The sequence below is a fragment of the Ailuropoda melanoleuca genome, chromosome 4 (genome assembly GCF_002007445.2).
Source record: "Ailuropoda melanoleuca isolate Jingjing chromosome 4, ASM200744v2, whole genome shotgun sequence".
NCBI lineage: Eukaryota > Metazoa > Chordata > Mammalia > Carnivora > Ursidae > Ailuropoda > Ailuropoda melanoleuca.
The window spans coordinates 76017617-76040853 of record NC_048221.1 but is presented as its reverse complement, the minus strand read 5'-3'; the positions used below and the strand labels follow the sequence as shown (position 1 = coordinate 76040853).

Sequence of the window (23237 nt, the reverse complement as noted above, 5' to 3'; positions counted from 1 at the left end):
ATTAATTTCTACCTTTCCCTTTTTTTTTCCATATTTTCTACAAAGATATTCTAAAATTTAAGTACATATGGATTGGTAAAGCTTGTAGAGAAGATAGTAGTTGCTTTTCAGTCACAGTTGTCTCATTCTATTATATTTGTTTGCAGAATATTTGTTTTAAAGATTTTTATTTATTTGAGAGAGAGAGCGTGAGAGAGAGCATGAGAGGGGAGAGGGTGAGAGGGAGAAGCAAACTCCCCGCAGAGCAGGGAGCCTGATGCAGGACTCAATCCTGGGACTCCAGGATCATGACCTGAGCCAAAGACAGTCACTCAACCAACTGAGCCACTCAGGCACCCTTCAAAATATTTTAATGAATGATATCTGGTATATGCATATGCTCAGTGTATACCTCCTTACCTTGAATCCAGGGCTAAACTAAAGTTCTAGTTCTTCTTGGATTATATTGGAGTTGAAGTTAGGATTATATTGCTTTTGCTTTCTCTCTGATCTTGCATTCCTTCTTCCCAAGAGAACTCTAAAATTCTCTCTCAAAGAGACAATGAGGAGCTATGGGAAAAACATCTTGTTCTTTATGTTAGTAACCTCTCAGCCTGTGGTTTTTGAACTGTGGGTCACAACCTCTTAATCAGTCCTGAAATCAATTTGGTAGGTCATGTCCAGCATCTGTATTAATAAAATAATGTAAGAAAAAAATTTCAAAGTTCCTCAGAAGTAATAGAGCTAAATATTTTTCTGTTCAGCTTTTGTTTCACCAAGTGTGTGGGCTGGCCGGGGGTTGCATGCGTGTGTGCACTAGACTGTATAAAAGCTGTGGATTAATTTAGGTGTTGTGATCAGAAAACTCTAGTCTAATCACATAGTTATAGTGAATATCTCACTCTGGCCACAACAAACACATTCATAACAACACACTGGAATTTTCTTACAGCAGTTTGTTCAAAGCAGGCACCAACACACCATAAATAAAAATCAGGATATCCAGTCACTCCATCCTCACTGTCAGATTGTTTATGGGTGACTGTGTGAAATTCCTGGCCCAGTGAAGACACCATGACTATGGAAACTACGTAGTGTACTGAGTTGAGCAAACTCTGTGGGGGAGAGGAGAGCGCAGGTGTGATCCAGCCATCGAATTCCTCATCTCGGGAACCCTCCAAGCACCTCTTAGTGCAGACTTCTAACACCACATGTTCACCAAGTGTTGTTTTGGGGGTTTTGTTTTGTTTTGTTTTGCTTTTCCTCTTGAGCTGAATCAGACTTGTTCCATGAGTAAGAAGGCATATGGGAAAATTACTTATTTTTTAAAAACAAATGCCCACTCTTGTAAAACTTTGTCATTGTTCACTTGCTCTGTGTCTCCTAACAGTTGTCCCTCAATATCATATATTCATTTTTAGAAGCCTTTTTGAACTAATTAGAAAACAGGGTGTGGCACTTGTCATACGTTTGTCTTAAAAACAGAAATCACTGTGTTCATTCCCTACAACTTTTCGTAGAATACATGTAATGTAAATATAATATATACACATATATACATACACACATATATATATATCCACCTTTCCTTTTGTCATTAATACCCACTCTCGTCATTTTCTAACTTCCATTAGCTGCTGCAGAGGGTAGGGATCATCTTTTAACTCACTTCTTAAAGCATTTTGGACAGTTAAAAATGCGTGTCATGAGATTCTATTAGGAAGAGAAAAATGACACCATTCTCTCTCAAAATCATATATTTCATTTCCCCCAAATTATATTTTTTCTAAGTAAGATTTTATGGCACCTATATGTTCTAAATGAGTTTCCTTCTAGACACTTGCACAAATGTGACCCGTAAAAGTGAATACATTCTTCTTTTGCCTTTTTGCCGCCTCCCTCCAAAATCCCTGTTAATGCTCCCCTCTTTGGAAGGCCAAAATAGCAATGCCTTTGAGTGTTTCTCCCCTGGGAGCTTTTTCCATTTCTTTCTGTGGAAGTCTAGAGAGACAAATGGCCCCTTAATGACTTGGCTGCCTGTGCAGTCTCTGTCAGTGGCGTCCATGGCCTTCTCTCACACAAAAACAGATCCCGTTACACTGCCGGTCTTGAGAAGTGCCCCTTCTGCTGGGGTTTGGAGTGCTCCTGGGGACAGTGCAGACGCCGGCGGCCCTGCATCCTTAGTTAGAAGCATGTTTCACATTCATCACAGGCTGTATTTTCACTTGGGGATGGACCTTAGGTATTCTGAGAAACCACTAAAATGCATCTTCCTACCTATCCTCTACCTACACTAGACTCTCCCTTTCTGTCTCTACCTCTGTACCCCATCTTCTGTCTCCTGGCTTCCCTTGGATGTCTGCCCCCCAAATCCCTGAGGCTCTCTGTCTGCAGCTAGCATGGCCCCAGACATTTCTAATCTACTTTCTCTCTTAATACTCTACCTATTCTGCTTTTATGGTCCAGACCTGAAAAATGAATCTGGGACAATCTGGTAACGTATAGTGGGGTGTCCTTTTCAGGTATCATATTTTCATTTTTATAGATATCCTTCTGGAGATAGAACTTCGGTGGAATTTTGAGTAATCTGGTGGTACACGATAGAAGTTTTAATCAAAAACTGTCTTCTGTCTTTCCTTTTTTCTTCATTTAATGGATCCTACAAATATTTTTCCTGCGATTCTCAGTTAACCCCCTGTGAATGTCTACCTTTTCATCCTTTGCTTAAAACCAGGGTTCCTGTATATTTGTAAACTAATAGAGTTATTCTCCTCTTACATTTGGAGTGAGTGGGGAAAAACTTGTCAATTTAGATGACTAACTAGTTTGGATTAAAAATTTTTTTAAAGTAAACAGCCAGTTTGACTTGGTTCTTGTGATGAATCATGATACACAACATTTATGCAGTGCTCATTATAAACCAGATAATTTTATTAATATCACTTTATTTAACCCTTAGAGCAACCATGAGAGGTATGTCTTATTATTAGACCCATATTATGGATGAATAGACAAAGACCATAGAACTTATCAATAGGTTGATAGTTAAGAGTGATGAAATCAAGTTTTGACATAGATGATCTGTCAAACTATTATGTTCATTAAAAGCTATCAAGTCAGTTAAAGGTGGGGAGATGCAAACTTTTTTTTAGCTTGCAGATGCATACCAGCTTTGAAAATGAGCACTCACCAAACGTGAATCTGACTTTATTCCAAAGGGCGGTATATGATGTCAACTTCTCCTTCTTTCTTTCTTTCCTGACTGAACTGTCGGAGAGCGATATAGAATGCTGATTTCTCTTTCTTTCCTTCTTTGCTTTTTAATCTTCCTTTTTCTTTTCTTCACTAAACTGTGGAAAGCTGACCGACACTCTTGGTTGGCCATCCACTTCGGTTTTCATTCCCCTGGGAAGAATAAGAAAGGCACTTGAGGAACAGAAAGAAGAATCAGATGAAAGGGAGAAAGGGTGATTTTTCGAGCATGTTGCACTCCCTAAAGACCCGTTATGTTCTCGTGTCTCTGCAACAGGTACCATTTCTGTCAACACACTGCGCACGCCCTACACGGCACCTGGCGAGAGCGAGATTCTGGACCTAGATGATGAGCTGTACCTGGGGGGCTTGCCGGAAAACAAGGCTGGCCTCGTCTTCCCCACCGAGGTGTGGACTGCTCTGCTCAACTACGGCTACGTGGGCTGCATTAGAGATTTGTTCATTGACGGCCAGAGCAAAGATATCCGGCAAATGGCTGAAATTCAAAGTACTGCTGGAGTGAAGCCTTCCTGCTCAAGGGAAACAGCAAAACCGTGCCTTAGCAACCCTTGCAAAAACAATGGCATGTGCAGGGACGGGTGGAACAGATATGTCTGTGATTGTTCCGGAACAGGCTACCTTGGCAGGTCCTGCGAGAGAGGTAGGATTCCAAAAACCAAGCCGCTGACTCCCCTGAGATGAAAGAGTGTATTAAATGTTGACCTCAGACCTTAAACTGACCATGGGAGCGTAATGTGTGCTCTGCTGATGAGCTCCCTGCAGGCCAAGCAGCCATGATGAGCACACTACTGATGAGTCCTAAGTGATTTTCAGAGGGGCTGATTCTGGGAAGACACAGGTTGGAGTATACTGCAGGAAGAAATATTTGAGTCTTCCATGTCCTCTAGAGTATGAAGTATCTAAGTATCTAAGAGTATCTAAGATGTATAATCGACAACAACCACTGTCTTTTTTGCCCAGTTTTTAATTTCAGGACCCTAGAAAATAAAGAAGGTATGAATTAGAGATATTTATGGCATCCAGTGCTAATATCCATGACCCGAACAAGAGCATGTGAGGCACCTTCCCTAACATTGTGGTGTGAGACTGCAGTCAGCCTGCTTATGTCACTTCAGTCCGCTTCCCCACGTTAGAACTTTAGAAAGTAAGGTGACTTTCAGTCGTCTAATTTACACTGGCAGTTTCAGAAGTGTACCATAATTTCAAAGACACTTACCTTTTCCTAGGACCTGAGTGACCACAGAAGATGTATTTACCTCTACAGTGTTAAGGCTCCAGTGTGTCTGCTGAGCTGCTGAACAGTGGCCTCCCTTTCTTCTCTAGTAGGAAACACAGCCCACATTTTTTTTTTCTTTTCCTCTCCCATTAGAAGGAGAAGAATAAGGATTAAAGGAAGAGTGAAGAGTGAGGACAAACCACTGTTTGCAGACTAAAGGGGGAACAGGAGAGAAACAAAGTCCTCCCGTAGACCTAAGAGTGCCAGATAAATGCTTTAGTCACTATACCCATTGCCACTCATCTTCGACCATGGAACAAAAAAATCAATACGGAAAACCATTCGATGAAGTTGTTCTATTGTTCTCTCAAGCTTCAAATAACATCACTGAGTTAGATATTTAGCCTGAAAGCACCTGGCATGTATTGTTTAAACCACGTACATTTAGTCTTCTTTCCCCCTTTCCATCCTGAAATTAATTTGCTTAAACTCGCACTTCCTAGAGAACAAAAACAGTGATTTTCTAGAATTCAAAGTTGAGATGTGACTTCAGTTCTTTGTCTTTTTTTTTTTTTTAAAGATTTTATTTATTTATTTGACAGAGATAGAGACAGCCAGCGAGAAAGGGAACACAAGCAGGGGGAGTGGGAGAGGAAGAAGCAGGCTCATAGCAGAGGAGCCTGATGTGGGGCTCGATCCCATAACGCCGGGATCACGCCCTGAGCCGAAGGCAGACGCTTAACCGCTGTGCCACCCAGGCGCCCCAATAGTTCTTTGTCTTAATACGTGGTACAGCTTATCAGTTCTATTATGAATGTTGATCAACATTAAAAAATAATAATAATTTAATAACATAATAATGATCTTAAATTACCAACCAAAATACTGCCACTGTTCCACACTATACAGTTAGATATGTCAATAGATGGGTAAGTAGTTTAATCAACCAGATTCATTCATTCTCCTAGTACTGAATTGCAATTCCTATAAATTGTGGTTGGAGGCTAGCTATTTCTGTGTAGTGTCACTCGGAGGGGGTATATTCCCTGGGAATTCCCTCTTCTCATTTACCCCTCAATTTCAGTTTGTTTCAATAGTTTGGTCTTTGGAAACTGGCAAAAGGGGCCAACAACCACCAAAAAGGCAACAAAGTTTGTAAGGTATATTACAAGTTAGACATAATGGGAAATTTGCAGACCTGTATGATTTAAGCTGTTGTTTTCTTTTTAATCACTCAGAGAGCTGCCAGCATTTTGATGCCTCCTGCTTATGTGAAGCTAGAAAAGGATATAACCCAACTGTCACACAGATTACAAAAGCCTTCAGTTAAATATGCGTGGTGTACCACCCTGTGGCAAGATCCCGCTACTACATATGGCAGAAATAAAAATAGAAATTGTCAAGCTTCCTGAGCTAGAATGAGGGAAAGGGAATATTTATATTTTGCAATAATTAGAAGGAGGGGTGGCAAGCATATGTAGATTTGCAAATGAGAATTTAATAGCAAGCTTCATCACTGGGATTCGGCATACATTTTTATCTGACAGGTGGCTAGAAATTTCTGCAGATTTCTTTGTCTCCAGGTTGGTTGTGTGTTGAGGGAAAAATGGTCATTTTTGTGTGATTTTTGTTTCCAGACTACCCAGCATGTTGTTAGAAGTCTTTGTTTTTCAGAATTAATTTCCTCGCTCACATTATGGTATCTCCGGAGAACAGTGGTGATGTGGGATGCTTGTCATGCTCAATACCACAGAATTTGGCTTCCGTCCAGTTCCCAGTTATGCCCTAGTTCAGTCAACATAAGATCGTGCCCAACCCTTGAGGTTTCCAATTCAAAAGAAAGAGCTTTGACTGTGGTTCTTCTCCAGATACACTCTAATCACATAAGGCTGTAAATCACCTAAGAGTTGATTGACAACTTCTGAAATTAAAAAAAAATAAATAAATAAAGATACTAATAGTCTCTATCTTACTATTATTGAGCAATAATTGATAATTTATAAAGATTATTATTCATAGTAATTAAAAAGTATGGTCCAGTCCTTGGATAATGCAGTGTGAGGAATAATATTGTAGTCACATTACTACAGGAAATTTTTATTCTGTATTAAGTAAGCAAAGGAATTTATAAGAAAGAATGGAGTATTTGCTGACTTAGGCAACTAGGAAAACAGTATTTTATGTGTATCGATCCCATAAGGAAGAGTAATACAGAAATAGTGTTCAACTGAATATAAATTAAATTCATCATTTTCCCTCCCACTTTATTTTTAATGAAGCTGAGAATTTGTGGAGACTTGGCCGTGTAGAAATTATTCTTGGTTATGTGTATATGTTGTAATCAGAGGTCTGCTTTATACTTGTTTGTTAAAACTCTAACAGATGGAGGGACAGATGTCAGAGCAATATAATTTGGCTCCCTGTCTGATTTTCATCGTTGCACACAATATGTGACTGCCTTTCGGCAAAACGGAGTACAGGTGTACACTTTAGACGGCAAGAAGGAATCATACAGAAAAGCAGATTTATCAAACTTAACGACAAGGGGGAAGGAGATCCAGGAGACAAAGCTGAAACTTTCTTCTCCCCCTGTGGGAAGTGTTGTCTTGGAATTAGCCTTTTAAAGTACTCTTTTGTGTTCTAAGTGGTAAAATAATTTTACTAATCTGAAAGGATGCTGCCAGATAGCATAACCTTCAAATGTCAGAGTGTTGTTTACCATTTATTTGGCAACTATAGACTCCAACCTTGTGCATTTTCCATTGCTTGTCTAATTAAACATTAACTCTAATTATGAGGAATCATTTAGGTGTTCATTTGTCGTTTATCAACAAGTTATTTTCACATTGGGAATTATTTAAAATGTACTCAAGTTTTATTACTTCACTATGTTATTTCATTCCTGCAGTTTTTTGGAGAGTGTCATAGGCTAATGACTTGATTATTTTCCTACTTTGGATTGTATTTCATACTACCTTGATGATCCATTGTCAGTCATCTCTCTTTCTGGAGGGATGTTCCCCCTCCTCAGTTTTTAATCGGATTAAGCTGCATTTTATAGAAGATTATAAAACCATTTTAAAAATGTGATTATTGAATAATAGGCACTAGATTTATAGACCAAATAAATAGAAGAAAACTAACATTTCAGTTCTTTTATCAAAGATACCAAAGAACTGAGCAATTGATAATGACTTTTAAATGCTTATTCAGGCGTTTGTTGCTCTGTAGATATGAACAATGACTGGCTCTAGTTTAGGCAAAGAAATAGTAAAGATCAACTCTCCTTTAATATTATACAAGAAACATGTTTTTTCTAGATTTCACGATAGCTTGATTTATTTATTTATTTGAGAGAGAGAGAGAGAGCATGGGTGCAGGGTGGGGAGGAGCAGAGGGAGAGGGAGAGAAAGAATCTCAAGCAGACTCCCTGCTGATCACAGAGCCTGATGCAGGGCTCAATCTCACAACCCTGAGATCACAACCTGAGCTGAAACCAAGAGTCAGATACTTAACTGACTGACCCACCCAGGCTCCCTTAATTATTTTTTGAGTAAAGGACTACTAGCTTTTCTTTTAGGAAACTTATCTAATAACAAAAATATGTGGTATAATATAGAACCACTGCATTTTAAAAGGATCATCCTTTCTTTTCTCAAAGTCAGGTCTGTGCCTAGCAACAAGACTGGTATCTTGATAAATGGACCTGTTTCCTAGTCTGTCGATTGTGGTACAGTATGTCCTTCAAAGCAGACTTCAGCAGATATTTTGTTCACATACTTTACCAAAATTAGATTCCACTTACAATAGGCAGAGTAGATACTTCACTTCTTTAGTGAGCATTTATGTAACCTCAGTATCCAAACTGAAATAAGCTCTTTCATACATCTTCAGTATCAAATGCAATCATTAATTCAGTTAAGTACGTACTGCAGCTCTCCTGTGTGCCTGGCCCTTTCCAGGGCCCTCAGCTGCTGCTAGAACAACATATAGGAGAGCTTAACCCCTGCCCTCATGACACTTACATTCTAAAAGGTAAAACAAATAACATTATACAAACAAATAAGAAATGGTAATCATTAAAAAAAATGAATAAGTAAATATGGAATAACTGGAAGAGGGATTAATGGGGTGCTTGGAGCAGACCTCTTAAAGTCCCATTTGACCAGAGACCGCAGTGCCAAAGGAACCAGCCATGTTGAGATTTAGGGTTAAGCCTTTCAAGACAGAGGAATCCAGGGGCACCTGGGTGGCTCAGCCGTTAAGCGTCTGCCTTCGGCTCTGGTCATGATCCCAGGGTCCTGGGATCAAGCCCCGCATCAGGCTCCCTGCTCAGTCGGAAGCCTGCTTCTCCCTCTCACACTCCCCTAGCTTGTGTTCCCTATCTCACTGTCTCTCTTTGTCAAATAAATAAATTTTTAAAGTCTTAAAAAAAAAAAAAAGACAGAGGAATCCACTAGTGCAAGTATTGAATGAGGGATGAAATCAGTGTTGCTGGAGTTCACTAAACAAACAGCAGAGAAGCTGAAAGCTGAGGCCATTGAGAAGGGCTGGGGCCAGATCATAGAGAACCTTAGAAGTAGAAAAGGAGTACAGCTTTTATACTAACTGCAGTGGAAAACTATTGGTGGGAAGTGAGGAGACATAATTTAAGGAACGTAGGGATATAATCTGATTTTACTTTTTTTAAAAGTTTGGCTTGGCTGCTGTGTAGAAATGGGGAAACCACTGGGGGAGCTATGTTAGTGGTCTAGGTGGGAGATGGGAGCGGAGTCAGAGATAGTTTCGTGGTAAGGGTAAGAAGTGATAAATTCAGGAAGTGGATTGGAATAAGAGCCTACAAGACTTGTAGGCTTGCACATAGATTGGGCATCGGAGAGAGTTGAAGAGAAAAATCAGAAAAGCTAAGTTCCAAACAATGTGATTACGCCATTTACTAAGATAGAGAACATTGGGGAAGGAGCATGTTGAATTGGTTCATTGGGTGGGTGCCTTTAGTATTCAAATAGGAAATATTAAGTGGGCAATGGATGAGGGAGCTCAGGAGAGAAGTCAGGACTATTAATAAATATTAGGGGGAGTTGACCAAGATCCCTTAAGTCAAGGGGTATATGGAAGAGAAGAGCACCAAGAAGGGAGACCTGGAAGGAACCATCCGTTCTTTCTCGGTTCTGGATGTGCATTCAGTCCCATGATGACAACAACTAATGATTAAAGTCTGTCAGAAGCAGTATTTGACTCTCCTGACATTTTGAAAGACAAACTTGCAAGACCACAACTCCAGAATATAGTCCTAATAATAAGCAACCGTATCAGTAAAGCTAATTGTTGTGCCTTGTAAATAGGCAAGATAATGAGAATTTCCTAGTTTACTTTAATTTCAAGTAGTTTTTCTTTAATTAAACGGTATTCTGAGTTGCCAGAACCAATGAGAAAGCAGAATTACTCATACTTATTTTGCAACGTTCCACCACCATATGGTGTTTCACATTAAAGAGTTCTATTTCTTAAAGCAGGCAGTTTGTGATCAACAGTTTCTGCTGCCCTCTACTTTATGTGTTTAATACAGTATGAAGCAACTTCCCTCTTAAAGCAGTCCACTTTAGTTTAGCAGCACGCACCCACACAAGCTCCGCAGACCCACCCCCATGTTTATCCAATATGACCCAAGTACATAGTTGTTGACTTTTTGGTGATAGCTTCACATTTTGAGAACACCACGGTGGTTCTTAGAGAAGATGTTTTCGGTTACCCCTTACCTGTAAATAAAGCTTAAAATGAAGTTTCAGTTGGTGTCTTTGTAAAAATTAATTAGCTTGTTGAACAAAGTGACTCAGAAGAAACGCCACCTGTTGTTTGGACCTACGGTTTTTTCTTCTCTTCTTGAACATCACCTTTGGTAAAATGTTGACCTTATTCCTACCCTTAAGTCATTCCTTTTTCTTTTTTTGATCCTATGAAGGCAGAAATTCTGAAGGAAGGCAATGTTAGTAACTTCTCTTAGAATCAGGGACTTTTAGGGTAGATGAAGGCCTTGGAGATCCTCGGCCAGCACCTCCTCATTTTGTTGAGGAAAGATCTGGAGCTCAGGCAGATTTCGCAGAGCTCGTCAGTGGCCTAGCCGTATATAAACACGCGGGAGGTGACCGCTGGTTCTTCACCCCAGGCTCGTACTGCGGCTACACACGAGAGAATGTGAGCTCTGCCTTTGAGAAGGGAGACACCTACATAAACACTGATAAACCAACACGATGAATGCTGCAGATAGACGGACAGGGCTGTTAGATCCAAAAGGGAAGGAGTGCCATCTCTGTGCCTGTACTTTAGCAGAGACTTCACAGAAGTCCTCTTCACTGTGATTCTCGTCCAGGCTTAAAAAAAGGAAAAGAAAAAAAGCTCATTTCTTAGGAAGACGAGTTGGGTTTGTAGTGTTGTGTTCTCTCTGGAAGCCGTTAACAGGTCATGCTTTTCCTTTTCAAAGTATAAAGGTATCAAACTAACCAAGAACTGTTATATTCATTTCCCATCTGTAGAGGCAACGGTTCTGAGCTACGATGGGAGTATGTTTATGAAAATCCAGCTCCCAGTGGTGATGCACACGGAGGCCGAGGACGTGTCCTTACGGTTCCGATCCCAGCGTGCATATGGCATTCTCATGGCAACCACCTCTAGAGACTCGGCAGACACCCTCCGCCTGGAGCTGGATGCAGGGCGCGTGAAACTGACGGTCAATCTAGGTAACAACTCGCCTTCCCCCATTACTAATACTTCCCACTTTTTGTTCAGTTTTGCCTGCAAACATTTACCGAGTAGCCTGTTTTGCCATGGAAAGTTAAAACACTTAATGGTCTCATTTTCATCATTTAAATTAATTTAGCTTTTGGGGGCATCTTTTTATTGTTTCATTTTGTTTAACATAATTTACCATTTTGTGATTTCTACCACGGAGGATTTAAAGGGAAGCCGTATGTATCAGCGAGGTCAATTGAAAGCATAAATTGTTAGGCTCGAAGAGACCTCAAATAATTTCCATTGTTATATTTACTGATATTCTGATTTGCTATAGAGGATACCCTTTCAGATGAATGAAAATCCATCCGCTTTTACTTAGATGACATCTGCACAAAATATCAAATTTCTACTTCGTGTTGTCGAGCAACAGTTGCTTGCACTCTACTCCCTGGGCTTCTCCTTTGGTCACCTTTGTGGTATCCCATCTTTTCTGTTTGGAAATACTGTGTGGTGATATTTTGCTATCAAACAGCAATCCACAACCCTTCAATGCCCAAAGACTGCGGCCCGTAGCAAACAGCCATGAGAACACTAAAACACAGTCTCTTCTACAGAGAAATAATGCTTTCCTGCTTCATTGTAGCATTAGGGGAGAGTCACTACAGTAAAACCTCAAAAAGCTGTGTGAACTATGGGGGAAGGCTAGGCCGAATTCAGAGAGTCGGAATTGTAGACGTAAAAAAATAAGCAGTTTTCTTTTCGATTCCATTCAAAAACACAAATTGATAGCTAGAAAGTCTTCTTAAAGAAGGGTCTTACTAGGCTGATTTTAATGGGTGGATAAGAATTACCAGTAATTAGGATGTCGTTTCATTCAAGTTGTGCCATCAGTGTACAGGGAAGTACTGGAATTCAGTTTTCTTCCTGAAGTTGATCTTTTACAACTGGTTTAATTTTTCTCAGGGAATCTCTGTTCATAAAGAATTACAAATATTCTGCCCAATAAGCTTCATTATTATCATTAGCTCCGAGAGGAGTACCGATTAATGAGGTTTTACTGTATTTTCCTGGAAGTGTTAAACAGACCCAAAAATAAATTAATGGAAAAAGAAAAATAAAATTTGAAACATAGATTGACAAAAAGAATAGTAACATGTGATGAGGTGAGGCATTTGTGGAATTGTGCTGGGCAGAATGCTAGCTCATAAAATATAAAATTATTTCAGTGATAGCTTACTGCATACAATTACATTCAATTAATATTAGTTAAATAAAGTTAAATAATAAGGGTGTTTTTTAAAGATCACTGAAGAAAGCGCGGCACTGTCATTTACTGTTCTGTTAGAGTTCCCTCTAGTGACAATGATAGGTTACTACAACAAATCAAAGGAAATAGCCTAATTGCAGTAAAGGGACTGCGAGCCAAAGTGGAAACACTCATGGGAATTTTCCAACAGCAAAGCATTCTGTGGAAAGAGTTGTGTAGGTGCTGGTCCTTGGCTGTTTGCAACCACTTTTCTGATGCGGTTGACGACACATGACAAACTCAGCTATATGGAAACAGAATCTAGGTTTCTATTTTTCATGTTCCCCAAAGGCATTAAATACTACAACTAAAACCAACAACTATGAATCTATACATAAAATAAACATAAAACATCCCACACAGTCCTTTAAAGACAACCCTGATAATCACAGTCTGTGTTATTCAGATCAGACATTCTATTCTTAGAGAATCCGTGTTTCTAGAGGAAGCAAGTGTACAAAAAGGAAGATCAATACCAGTGTTAACCATGACACTTAGTACATAGAGATAACATTGTTAGCTCCTAAGAGAGGCATAGGCTTGTGTGCTCTGAAGAATGACATTACTCCTTAGCCACTAGAGGCTTCTAAAGGAAAATATAGTCGTTTCTTTCTTCCTCCAATTAATACAAGGCACAGAATCCAGCCAGTATCTGACTGTTAACCTTTTTTGCCTACGCCAATGATAATAATAACAAAAGTAAAACACATTAGGGTGAGATTAGAATAACTTCAACTTGCTCTCCATTTGACCACCACAATTCTCAAGAGTTCTGTTGGCCTTTGTGGGATATTAGACTCTGAAGGTCCAAGATGTCTGAGCCTAGCTGGGTTTGCACTGTACCCCATTGTGACGGAGCACTTTTTAATTATGCTGAAAAGAATGATATGTTCTTTCACAGATGGGGAGAAAGTCGCAGCCAGTCTAAGCCAAGCATCTTTGACAGTTAACAACTCTTTCTTTCACTTAGATTTGTCACCATGTAGCTTTGTTTGAATTGGCCATTTAAAAAAAAAAAAAAACCTTCTATTGTTGTTTCCAATGTAAAGTTTTATAACAATGAATCTGGGTTCTAGAAGTATGTAAAGAATACATGATATGGAGTGGCCATATTTGCATGTGTCTGTCCCCGGAAGGGTGGACTGTGATTTTATTGGATGTCTGCAGCTATTACCTTGAAGGATAAATTTTCATTTTTCATCTATTCTTCCCCATCTAGATTGTATCAGGATTAACTGTAATTCCAGTAAGTGCCTATTCAAAATTTTTAAAATGTTATTCCTCCATTATGATGTAAGCTAGTCCAGAAAAAAATGAAAGCAAGAGAAAGATGTTTATCAAACTCATGAATTCACTTTTGAAGTATACCAGTCCATCATCTGGGTTGTAAAAATTCATTTTGAAATCTGTCCAGCTGAAGACTTTCCTGCTATAGTTCCTACATCTAAGTGGGAAAAGAGGTGACAAATGTTTTAGAGCAGAAGGTGCACAAACCTCCCTTGACCTTTGAATAAGGAAAGTAGCATTTTTATTTTGCCCGATCTTGGACTCCAGTGGCTCTCTTCATCACCAAATTAGGAAAAAAACACTGTGGGTCGTATTTCCTTCACTTTCTGTTTTTATCTCTTGACTCAAAATATAGAAAAAATTGAATTCCTTTTATTTTGAGAGCTACTATTAAACTCTTCTAAATTCAGCCAAAATTTTACTTAGAAAAATGTATTTTTCAACGTTATATATACACATATAAAGAAAATCACTTGTCTAAGTTTTTTTCTTGTTCATTAAGAGTATTTACATGATGAATTTTTACATCCTCATCACATATCTGCAAAAATAATCAAAACCCTTCAAATCTGTGATATGCATGCCAAATGATGAATCAGAAAAGATGCATGGACTGAGTTTTATTTGACTATGGACTAGAGAACCTGAAAGGATATAAGGACTGTGATTTTATTTTGAGTTGTAGCATTACCTTAAGAATAAATTTATTTTATTTCTTTACGTAAATGTTTAGGTTTTTTCCTTTCCAGTTTTGCTGACCACATTAAGGAATCTCCTCCATTGATACCAAAGTTGTTAGCTTTGTAAATAAAATGGTTCTAAAAAGATTCTAATCTCTCATTGTTAAAGTCAATGAGAATAAACATTTTTTATATCCTTGGAAAAATGCTGAATGTGATTTGATGAAGCGTACTCCCAAAACCATTGGCTGTGTTTGCAAACAGCGATGTCATCCTCTGAGGAACAAAATGGTGGTGTTAAACGTATAAAACAAGAAGCTTCATCTAATGAAATACATACTACTTTGAGCACCATGCTTCTTAGAACTCAGATTTGCCTTCAAATATTTTAATATTTATTTTAAAGTTACATAAATGTGAATCTTTCCAATCATAGCAATAAACAGGTAACTGAATCATGACTTATGAAAAATTAAATTGATAAACTGTCATACAAGGCGTAAACATCATCTCGAACAGAACAATTCCTGAGATAATCTTTCCAAGCTCTCACACAAATGGAATTTTTCAAGGTTACATCAGCTCCTCTCAAACCCCATGCCGCACTTCCTGAGAAGGAGCACAGTTTTTGCAAGTCTCACGTCACGGTCCAGTTTACTTCCAGCTCTGGGGCACTGATGTGGGCAAAGTGGCAATCACGAAATACGTTCCCAAAGCTAGATTTGCGCCTAAATGCAGTTATAGATGTCCTTGATACATCCTGGGTCTTAGAAAATAATTGGAGGAAAATATTCCTTCCTAGATTCCTGTTTTATGTGCTCTTGTTTATTTATATTAAGCATACAATAAAGCATGAATTTTAAAATTTACAAAATGTAACTATACAAACTCTAGTATTTGGAATTCTAGTATGAAAATTAGCCAAATCAAATGTGATGCTGTGTTTTCTGACTTTTTTTGAAATATATATTTATGGTCAAATTACCCTTGTTAGACACTTCTCTTCAGTTGGCTTATATTACAAGATTCTAATATTAAGCACAGTCTTTTTTTCTCTGGATATTCCACAGAATAATACCTTTGGGGACAAAGGTTTTTGCTGGTTAGTGAAATTTTTCCCTTTTTAAAGAGTATGCGTTACATGTAAATTACTTGAATTAAATGAATGATTGTGAGCTTTCAGTGCACACCTCGGACAGGACTGCAAATGCCTTAACTTGACAGCAGTCACTGGAAAGAACATTCGATGAGCAGGTAACACTTTCATTTTCTTCTGCCTTTAATTTATTTGGGGAATAGTGGGCAGGTATGTCAAGAACCCCAAGTTCCATCAAGAATTCATGTTATTACTCAAAGTTAGGAGAGGGAGGAATTTACATATCAAACAATGCAAATCTAATTCACAGTGATTAAGTAAGCAGAGATTTCCACCTGGAGTGCATTTCCTACCCCATAAAAATATAAATTAAAATCCCTGTATCTCAGGATAACTTGTAGTTTGAGAGACTGATTTATTACATTTATCCCCTGTGAACTTTAAGTTTGTCTGAAACCGAGATGAATGTACGTTTATTAAATCACAGCCATCTACCATCTACCACCATCTCTAAAAATCATATCATACCTAAGATATCAACTGTATTATGAAATTAATATGACATACCTCAAGTGATATTTTTAAGAAAATTTCCACAACAAATATACAAACTATAACATAAAAGATTATGTTAGGTTGAGAATTAATAATAAGCTCTAAATTATTAAGGTTGGATGGGAACATTTTCAAACTTCTCTACACTTACTCAGAATTGCTCTGCTCTTTCCTTTGGTGGCTCCATTTTTCTTCATCCTCCCCACCCCCCAGCGTAGAGCAGATGTTACTCGATAAGGAAAAGAAAATATATACAGAATCAGACTATCCAATCTTTGCCCTTGAAGAATAGGGAGAAGGTGAAGAGGGGAGCAGATCTAGCTGGAGGTGCTCAGGCGTGTGGGGCCATCAGAGATAGCAGGTGTGTTCCTTTGTCAACCATTTCTGTTTGAGTAGTTTAGATGCAGCCATGGAGTCTTCAGTGGATAAGCCGGGACAGCCTTTTGTTCGGGTTCCTTGGAGAAAGGGCAGATTTGAATTCCAGAGAGCATCTCTGGCAGATTCTTTGTTGCCACCATTTTTCCTCCTCATAGGAAGAGCTGTCAAGAATCTTTAAATGGAAAGAGAGCCTGTTTTCATTAAGAAATCAAAAGCTTATTTTCATGTGTGGAGAGGGCACTTTATTAAAAAGAACCGTCTCTATGAACAGCGGTCATATCAGTGTCAAAATGTATGCTTTGATCTTTCAGATTACAAATGGGATGTCTCTGCACACAGTCCCAGACCAATCCCAGCTCTCTGACATCCATTAGCTTATATCATTGCTAAAATATGTTTCTCATCTGCCACTTGGAATTAAATTAAGGTCAGTTTGTACAGATTCATGGCCTGGAAGGTAAGCATGGAAGTGTGTTATCTCCCACTCTCCATTCTCCTCTAGCCACAATAGAAATAAAGGAATAGTCAGATTCCTCACGCCTTCTCAATCAACTGCAATATTGAGAGCGACGTTCTGCCATCATAAAATAATTGTGTGTAGAAGTTGCTTAAAGAACCACCATCTTTTAATGCATATCATTTCTTCTCTGGATGGTATTTCAAAAAGGTAGATGAGAAAGGACTCTAAAGTCATATTCGTCTAACATAAAGAGAAAAAAAAATATTTGAGTTAATGAAAAAAAGACAAGTTGTAGACTATTTTACAAAAAATAATTATTGTAGAAATTACAAACTAATTAACGAATTATTACCGAGAAAATCCAAATCAGTTTGAGTCGTACTCTTCTGACACATGACTTATTTGCATTAAAAGGCATGTTTGATAGTCTCTTCCCTCGGTTCATATTAATGGACTTAATACATCTTTTAAAAAGTATAAAGATTGCAAAGGAAATGCTTTAATCCTTATGAAATTATGTCAAATTCATTATTACTTCGATCTGTGATGGCCATCGTTCTTACTGTGTATTCTCTTTGTCTGCTAAAGTACATAGCCTAGTGTCTTGGTTAGCTCTGAGGTAGTTACCAAGACAGTCTCAATCTTAAATTTGGTGCCCAGCAGTTCCCTACAATACTTCCGAACTCATTAGACTATGTGTTTCTCTATAATTTTTTTCTGAAAGCTTGGATTTGTAGTGCTATATTCCATCTTTAAATGATCCCAAATTCTATTCTTTCTCTCTTTTTCTCATAAACTTAAAAATTGTTAGTGCTATAATCCTTAGCAATTTAAATACATTCGACATTTGAAAACAAAATATGTTCCTATCAACTATAGATGAGTCCTAACTGTCCTATAATTAACTAAATATGTAGTGGGTGCAGGGAGACTTCGTGCTAGTCTTTTTTTTTTGTTAGTATTTTTTTTTTGTTATTTTTTTTTTGTTAGTATTATTTTTTTTTGTTAGTATTTTTTTTTGTTAGTATTTCTTTCTTTCCTTTCTTTTATTTATTGTTTTATTGGTGTATTTGCTTGTTTTTATCTTTTCAAATTAAAGACATAATTACAGAAGTCCTTCTTGCACAGAGGAAGGCTTGGGGCCACCTCTACAATCATATAAAAAATTTATTTTAATATAAACTCATGATCTCTGGTGTTTCTTTTGCTTGTTGGCATTATTTTGGTTTCTTTATGCCTTGTATCTGTGTCTCTTCTCCTGCCCACCTGATCTTTCTTCCTACCAAGATGTACTCTTCCTCTCCACTTCCAGTATCGTTTCCTCCTGTTCTGTTTCCTCTTGTTTTCTTACAAGAATAAAAATTCTCTGGGTTGACAAAATATTTTAGTAAGCAGACCTTCCAACTATTTTTAGCTTCTCATAGAAAATCATTTATCTAGTGCAAAGACAACAAAATTGCAGATCGCATTAATGTGGACAAAATGTCAAGGGTTGAAGTTGAGCTCCTTTTATTTGCAGTTCAGTGTCTAAAGTATCAGAGAGAAAGAGAATGTGAGGCCGGGTACTTAACCTCACTTTGCACTTAGATAGAGTGAAGGAACACTCCGAGTACTATGTTATTGGAAAATGTACTGTGATGGATGTCTGGAGTGGATAATAAGATCTTTGTATTATCATTTTATTACCAGAATGAAAAGATCAACTGGATATTAGTTATCACCCATTTTTTTTTATGTAGTAAAAATGGAAAGCAATAAAAGAATGCAAAATGTCAAACAGTGGCACTTAAGCCATATTAGATTGCTTTGATCAGGCTACTGTTTGGCAGGCTTCTTAAAAAGATAGAAGGAAATTTCTGGGGACTGACTCTTGTTAACATGAAGCAAATGTTCAGTTCAGAGCAGGGGCCCAGTGCCTACAGACCAGACAACTTTGGAAAGGCATCATCTAGCTCTGGCCCACACAACTGTCCCCCAATTTGTAGAGTTGTGTCAGTCATTGCCTCTCATGACTGGTGCTCTTCATCTGCCTAGGACAGGAGCTGCTCAAGCAACAAAGGAAGATGACCATATAAATACAGAACATGAGAGTTTTGCTTGTTTTTTCAGCTACTGTCATTTTTGGTTTGGGTATTTTTTTTAAGCTGAAAGTAGATATAAAGGAAAGGAGAATAAAAGTTCATACATCATTATTTTTAGCAAAAATCTAAGGCAAATAAAATATTGAGACCATAGATTTCTGATTTAAAAAATACCAAATAGTTAAAACAAACAAAAATGGAATTAGCACATGACGAGTCTTTAGAAAAATATCAAAATTGGAATGAAATTTAAGGAACAACCATTTGGATTATCTACATTTAAAATTTATGAGAATTATAGAAGAGTACAGTTTTTCCATGCACATTTAAATGGCTACATAGATTGGGCAAATCTTAGTGGGAGAGCCTGAGAAGTAGACAACTTGGGTCCATTTTAATGAACAATTAATCTGTTCATTGCTTATGTACAAATACAGAATGCTGCAATATTTTAAAAGACCACTCTTTTGTGCAGGTTAAGAATACCTCTTGAAATCAGGCTCAATTATTAATTGATTGTTTGAAGCATTTTCTTATTGCTGTTGCAAAGCCTGTGCTCAAAGTGATGCAAAATTCCAGATTAGGGTGGATGAATTCATCAAATTCTCTTTCATTGTTGAAACTTGGTGTTATAACAACGGCCTAGGTAGGTATTGTCAGAAAGGCCTAGAAAGTTTCAGAAAACCACTCTGACTTGATATTCCTTTCGTTTGTGTGAAAAGGAATTTTTTTTTTTATACACAAATATCACCAAAGTAAGAGACCACACAGCCTGTTGGTGAGATGTCTTTGTCTGTTGTGTTACTAGAAAGAGCTGGTTTGTAACTATCCACCACTCCCTTCATAATTTTGAGTTTCTTTTTTGACTTCCGCGTGTTTATTTATGTATTTCCTTTGGTAGGGATGTAGCATTTCAGTATTTATCACTGACCCAGAAAATCAAGGATATTAATTTGAATCAGACATTTCTTGCCATTAATAAGACTTTTTTTTTGCTTCTAGTTTATTTCATTGTGAGATGTGTGATTCAAATTTCATTCACGTTAAAGAAAACAATAATCATTTTCTGTATTTGGAGCATTTGGACTTTTACTTGTACACCCTGGTTTGGGTTCATAGAAAGTTAACTCCTAAAAAATCAAAAAGACTAAAAAGAACTCAATAACTTCTATTTAAAACAACCTACAATTTTTAAGACAGGCTTGATGTTCAATGATGATCAAAGCCCCACGCCAGGGCACTCATTTTATTAATATAGAGAAATATAGATTAGCATTAAGGAGGGCACTTGATGTAATGAGCCCTGGGTGTTGTATGCAGCTGATGAATCACTGAACTCTGCCTCTGAACCTAATAATACAATATGTGTTAATTAAATTGAATTTAAATTAAAAATAAATTTCTACAAGTAGTGTATTCCTAATTTTACTCAAAAGAAAGCCATAAACAATTTATACACCATCAATTGCTTATTTATCAGAGAATATGAAAACAAATGTGATCATGGATTTCAGTTCCTCATATGGTCACTAGAAAGGAATTATGCATCTGCTACCTGCTGAAGTAGATGCATAATTTAAAAAATGATTCCTTTGCTTACTTAACTCTGGGTCCGATATGAGTAATACAAGCATTCCAGCTTAGCTTCCATTTATAGGAGAATACATATCCTTAAACACTAAGGTTTACAATGTAGAATGTGAATTTTTTTTTTAAAGATCTTGGAGAAGTTTGATGATTTTTCAAAGTTTTAGTCTTGAAAAATAGGTGTTTTTTAATTTGATTAATTATTTATATATATTTTACTTATGAAATTGGCAGTGTTTTCTGAGAAAATAGCTTAGCTATTTGAAGATGTTTGCATAATTTGAAATGCTGATTGTTTTTTTTTTTTAAATCGAGACAAATTGCAAAAAAAAAAAAAAAAAATGTAGGGGCACCTGGGTGGCTCAGTCGTTAAGCATCTGCCTTCGGTTCAGGGTGTGATCCCAGGGTCCTGGGATCAAGCCCTGCATTGGGCTCCCTGCTCTGCTGGGAGCCTGCTTCTTCCTCTCCCACTCCCCCTGCTTGTGTTCCCTCTCTCGCTGGCTGTCTCTCTCTCTGTCAAATAAATAAATAAAATATTTTTTAAAAGAGAGAGAGAAAAAATGTAAAAGATTCCGTAGCCTAAGTTTCAGAGAAATTCTTGGGTTCACATTTAGTAAGTTAGTTTCCCTAAAGATTATGGTATACTATATAAACACTCATCAAAACATAAAATATATTATTTTACACTGATGTCTAGGCACTCAATAATTTGATTTTAACCTAGAATTTTAGAATGTTTTTATTACAACAAAAAATCATGAATTTAGTTCCCACTGACTCAGAAGTTATGTTTAGTCAAATCTGCTATAGATTGAATTTCACTATATACAAAAAAAAGATTGTTAAGCCATTGGATACTTTTACTAGATAATAAAAGTGTATTTCTAATCCATCTAAGAGAATGCACTTCAAAAAAATTGAAAAAAATTCAAAAAAAATTAAAAATTAAGGATAATTGACACACAATATTACATTAGTTTCAGATGTACAACATAGTGATTCAACAGGTTTATACATTATGCTCTGCTCACCACAAGTGTAGCTACCATCTGTCACCGTACTAGGCTATTACATCATTGACTCTATTCCTTATGCTGTGCCTTTTATTCCCATGACTTATTCATTCCAAACTGTATCCCCCAGTCCCCTTCGCCATCTTGCCCATCCCCTCACCCCCCTCTCCTCTGGCAACCATCAGTTTGTTCTCTATATTTATAGGTCTAATTTTGCTTTTGTTTGTTTATTCATGTCTGTGTGTGGTTGTGTTTTTCAGATTCCACTTATAAGTGAGATCATATGGTATTTGACTTTCTCTGTCTGACTTATTTCACTTAGCGTAATACCCACTAGGTCCATCCATGTTGTCACAAATGGCATGTCACAAATGGCATGATCTCATCCTTTTTTATTGCTGCATAACATTCCTATATGTATATTCATATACATGTCATACACACACACACATACACACAACACCACACCTTCATCTATGAATGGACACTGGGTTGCTTCCATATCCTGGCTATTGTAAATAATGCTGCATTGGAACATGTGGGTGCATATATCTTTTCAAGTTAATGTTTTTATTTTTGGGGAGTAAATAGCCAGTAGTGGAATTATTGGATCATATGGTATTTCTATTTTTAATTATTTGAGGAACCTACATACTGTTTTCCACAATGGCTGCATGGTTTTACATTCCCACCAATAGTACACAAGTGTTCCTTTTTCTCCACATCTTCACCACCACTTGTTATTTCTTGTCCTTTTTATTTTAGTAAGAAAATACACTTTTGAATGCTTGATAAGAATTTGTTTAACTTCACTCACTATTCTTATCTATTCATTAAAAATAACCCCTGAAGACTGTTATTGATCAATGCTTTAGAATAATAATATATTTCTATAACATTTTATGTTAATTTATATTGTACCTCTGGGTTTTGTTTTGTTTTAGTATTTAAGGAATAGACATATATTCAGGTAATATTAGTTAATGAAGGTTTATTATAAGAACACACTAAGAGTAGATATAGACAGGAAATCACCAGTCACAACATGGCAGGTTTTGTAGGGATTAGAATGAGACTCAAGAACTGAAAGATTATTCAAAGCACAGTGTGGCTCCAATGGCCCAGGTATTTTGCCACCCTTTCATCTGCTGTCACTTAAGTCTCCCTTCTCAGTGTTGTCATGATGGTAACTTCATTATCTTGTCTTTTCTTCTGGTGCTCCTGTTACTCCTCTCCTCCATACTAACTTACTTCAGTTAGGTTATAGCTTCTATTTAGTAATGTCTTCTGCTTATTCATGGTATCTTGTCTCCTGCCTCATGGTTTCTATTCTCTGCTTTTTCCTGTGCATGTCCTCTGTCTTTTTGCTGCTCCTTCACCAACTGTTGTCTCTATATAGGTTATGTATTCAAACTCCCCTAGAAAGAGAAATAGTGGATTCAGTATTTATTGTTGTGCTATTGAGCAGAACTTTCAAATAATGTCACCTTATAAGCTACTGACCAGATTTTAGCCTGGGGAGGGGGGCACTGATGCCAACAGGTAATCCCATCAGCTGTCATCAGAGCAGGGACCCACATAATATACTCTCCTC

At 37.4% G+C, this 23237-nt stretch overlaps 1 protein-coding gene across 28 annotated transcripts in view; it reads left to right on the top strand.

Annotated features, from left to right (window-relative positions):
- NRXN1 (neurexin 1) overlaps positions 1 to 23237 on the top strand; it is a 1113431-nt gene that overhangs the window by 489538 nt on the left and 600656 nt on the right. For 18 of the 28 annotated variants that reach the window (XM_034659114.1, XM_034659111.1, XM_019801680.2 and 15 more), the window contains 3 exons: positions 3509 to 3892; positions 11002 to 11205; positions 13726 to 13752. In XM_034659114.1, the coding sequence (XP_034515005.1) occupies positions 3509 to 3892; positions 11002 to 11205; positions 13726 to 13752 (615 nt within the window). The remainder of the gene's footprint in view (positions 1 to 3508; positions 3893 to 11001; positions 11206 to 13725; positions 13753 to 23237) is intronic. The other 10 variants (XM_019801696.2, XM_019801695.2, XM_019801700.2 and 7 more) reach the window with 1 other exon arrangement.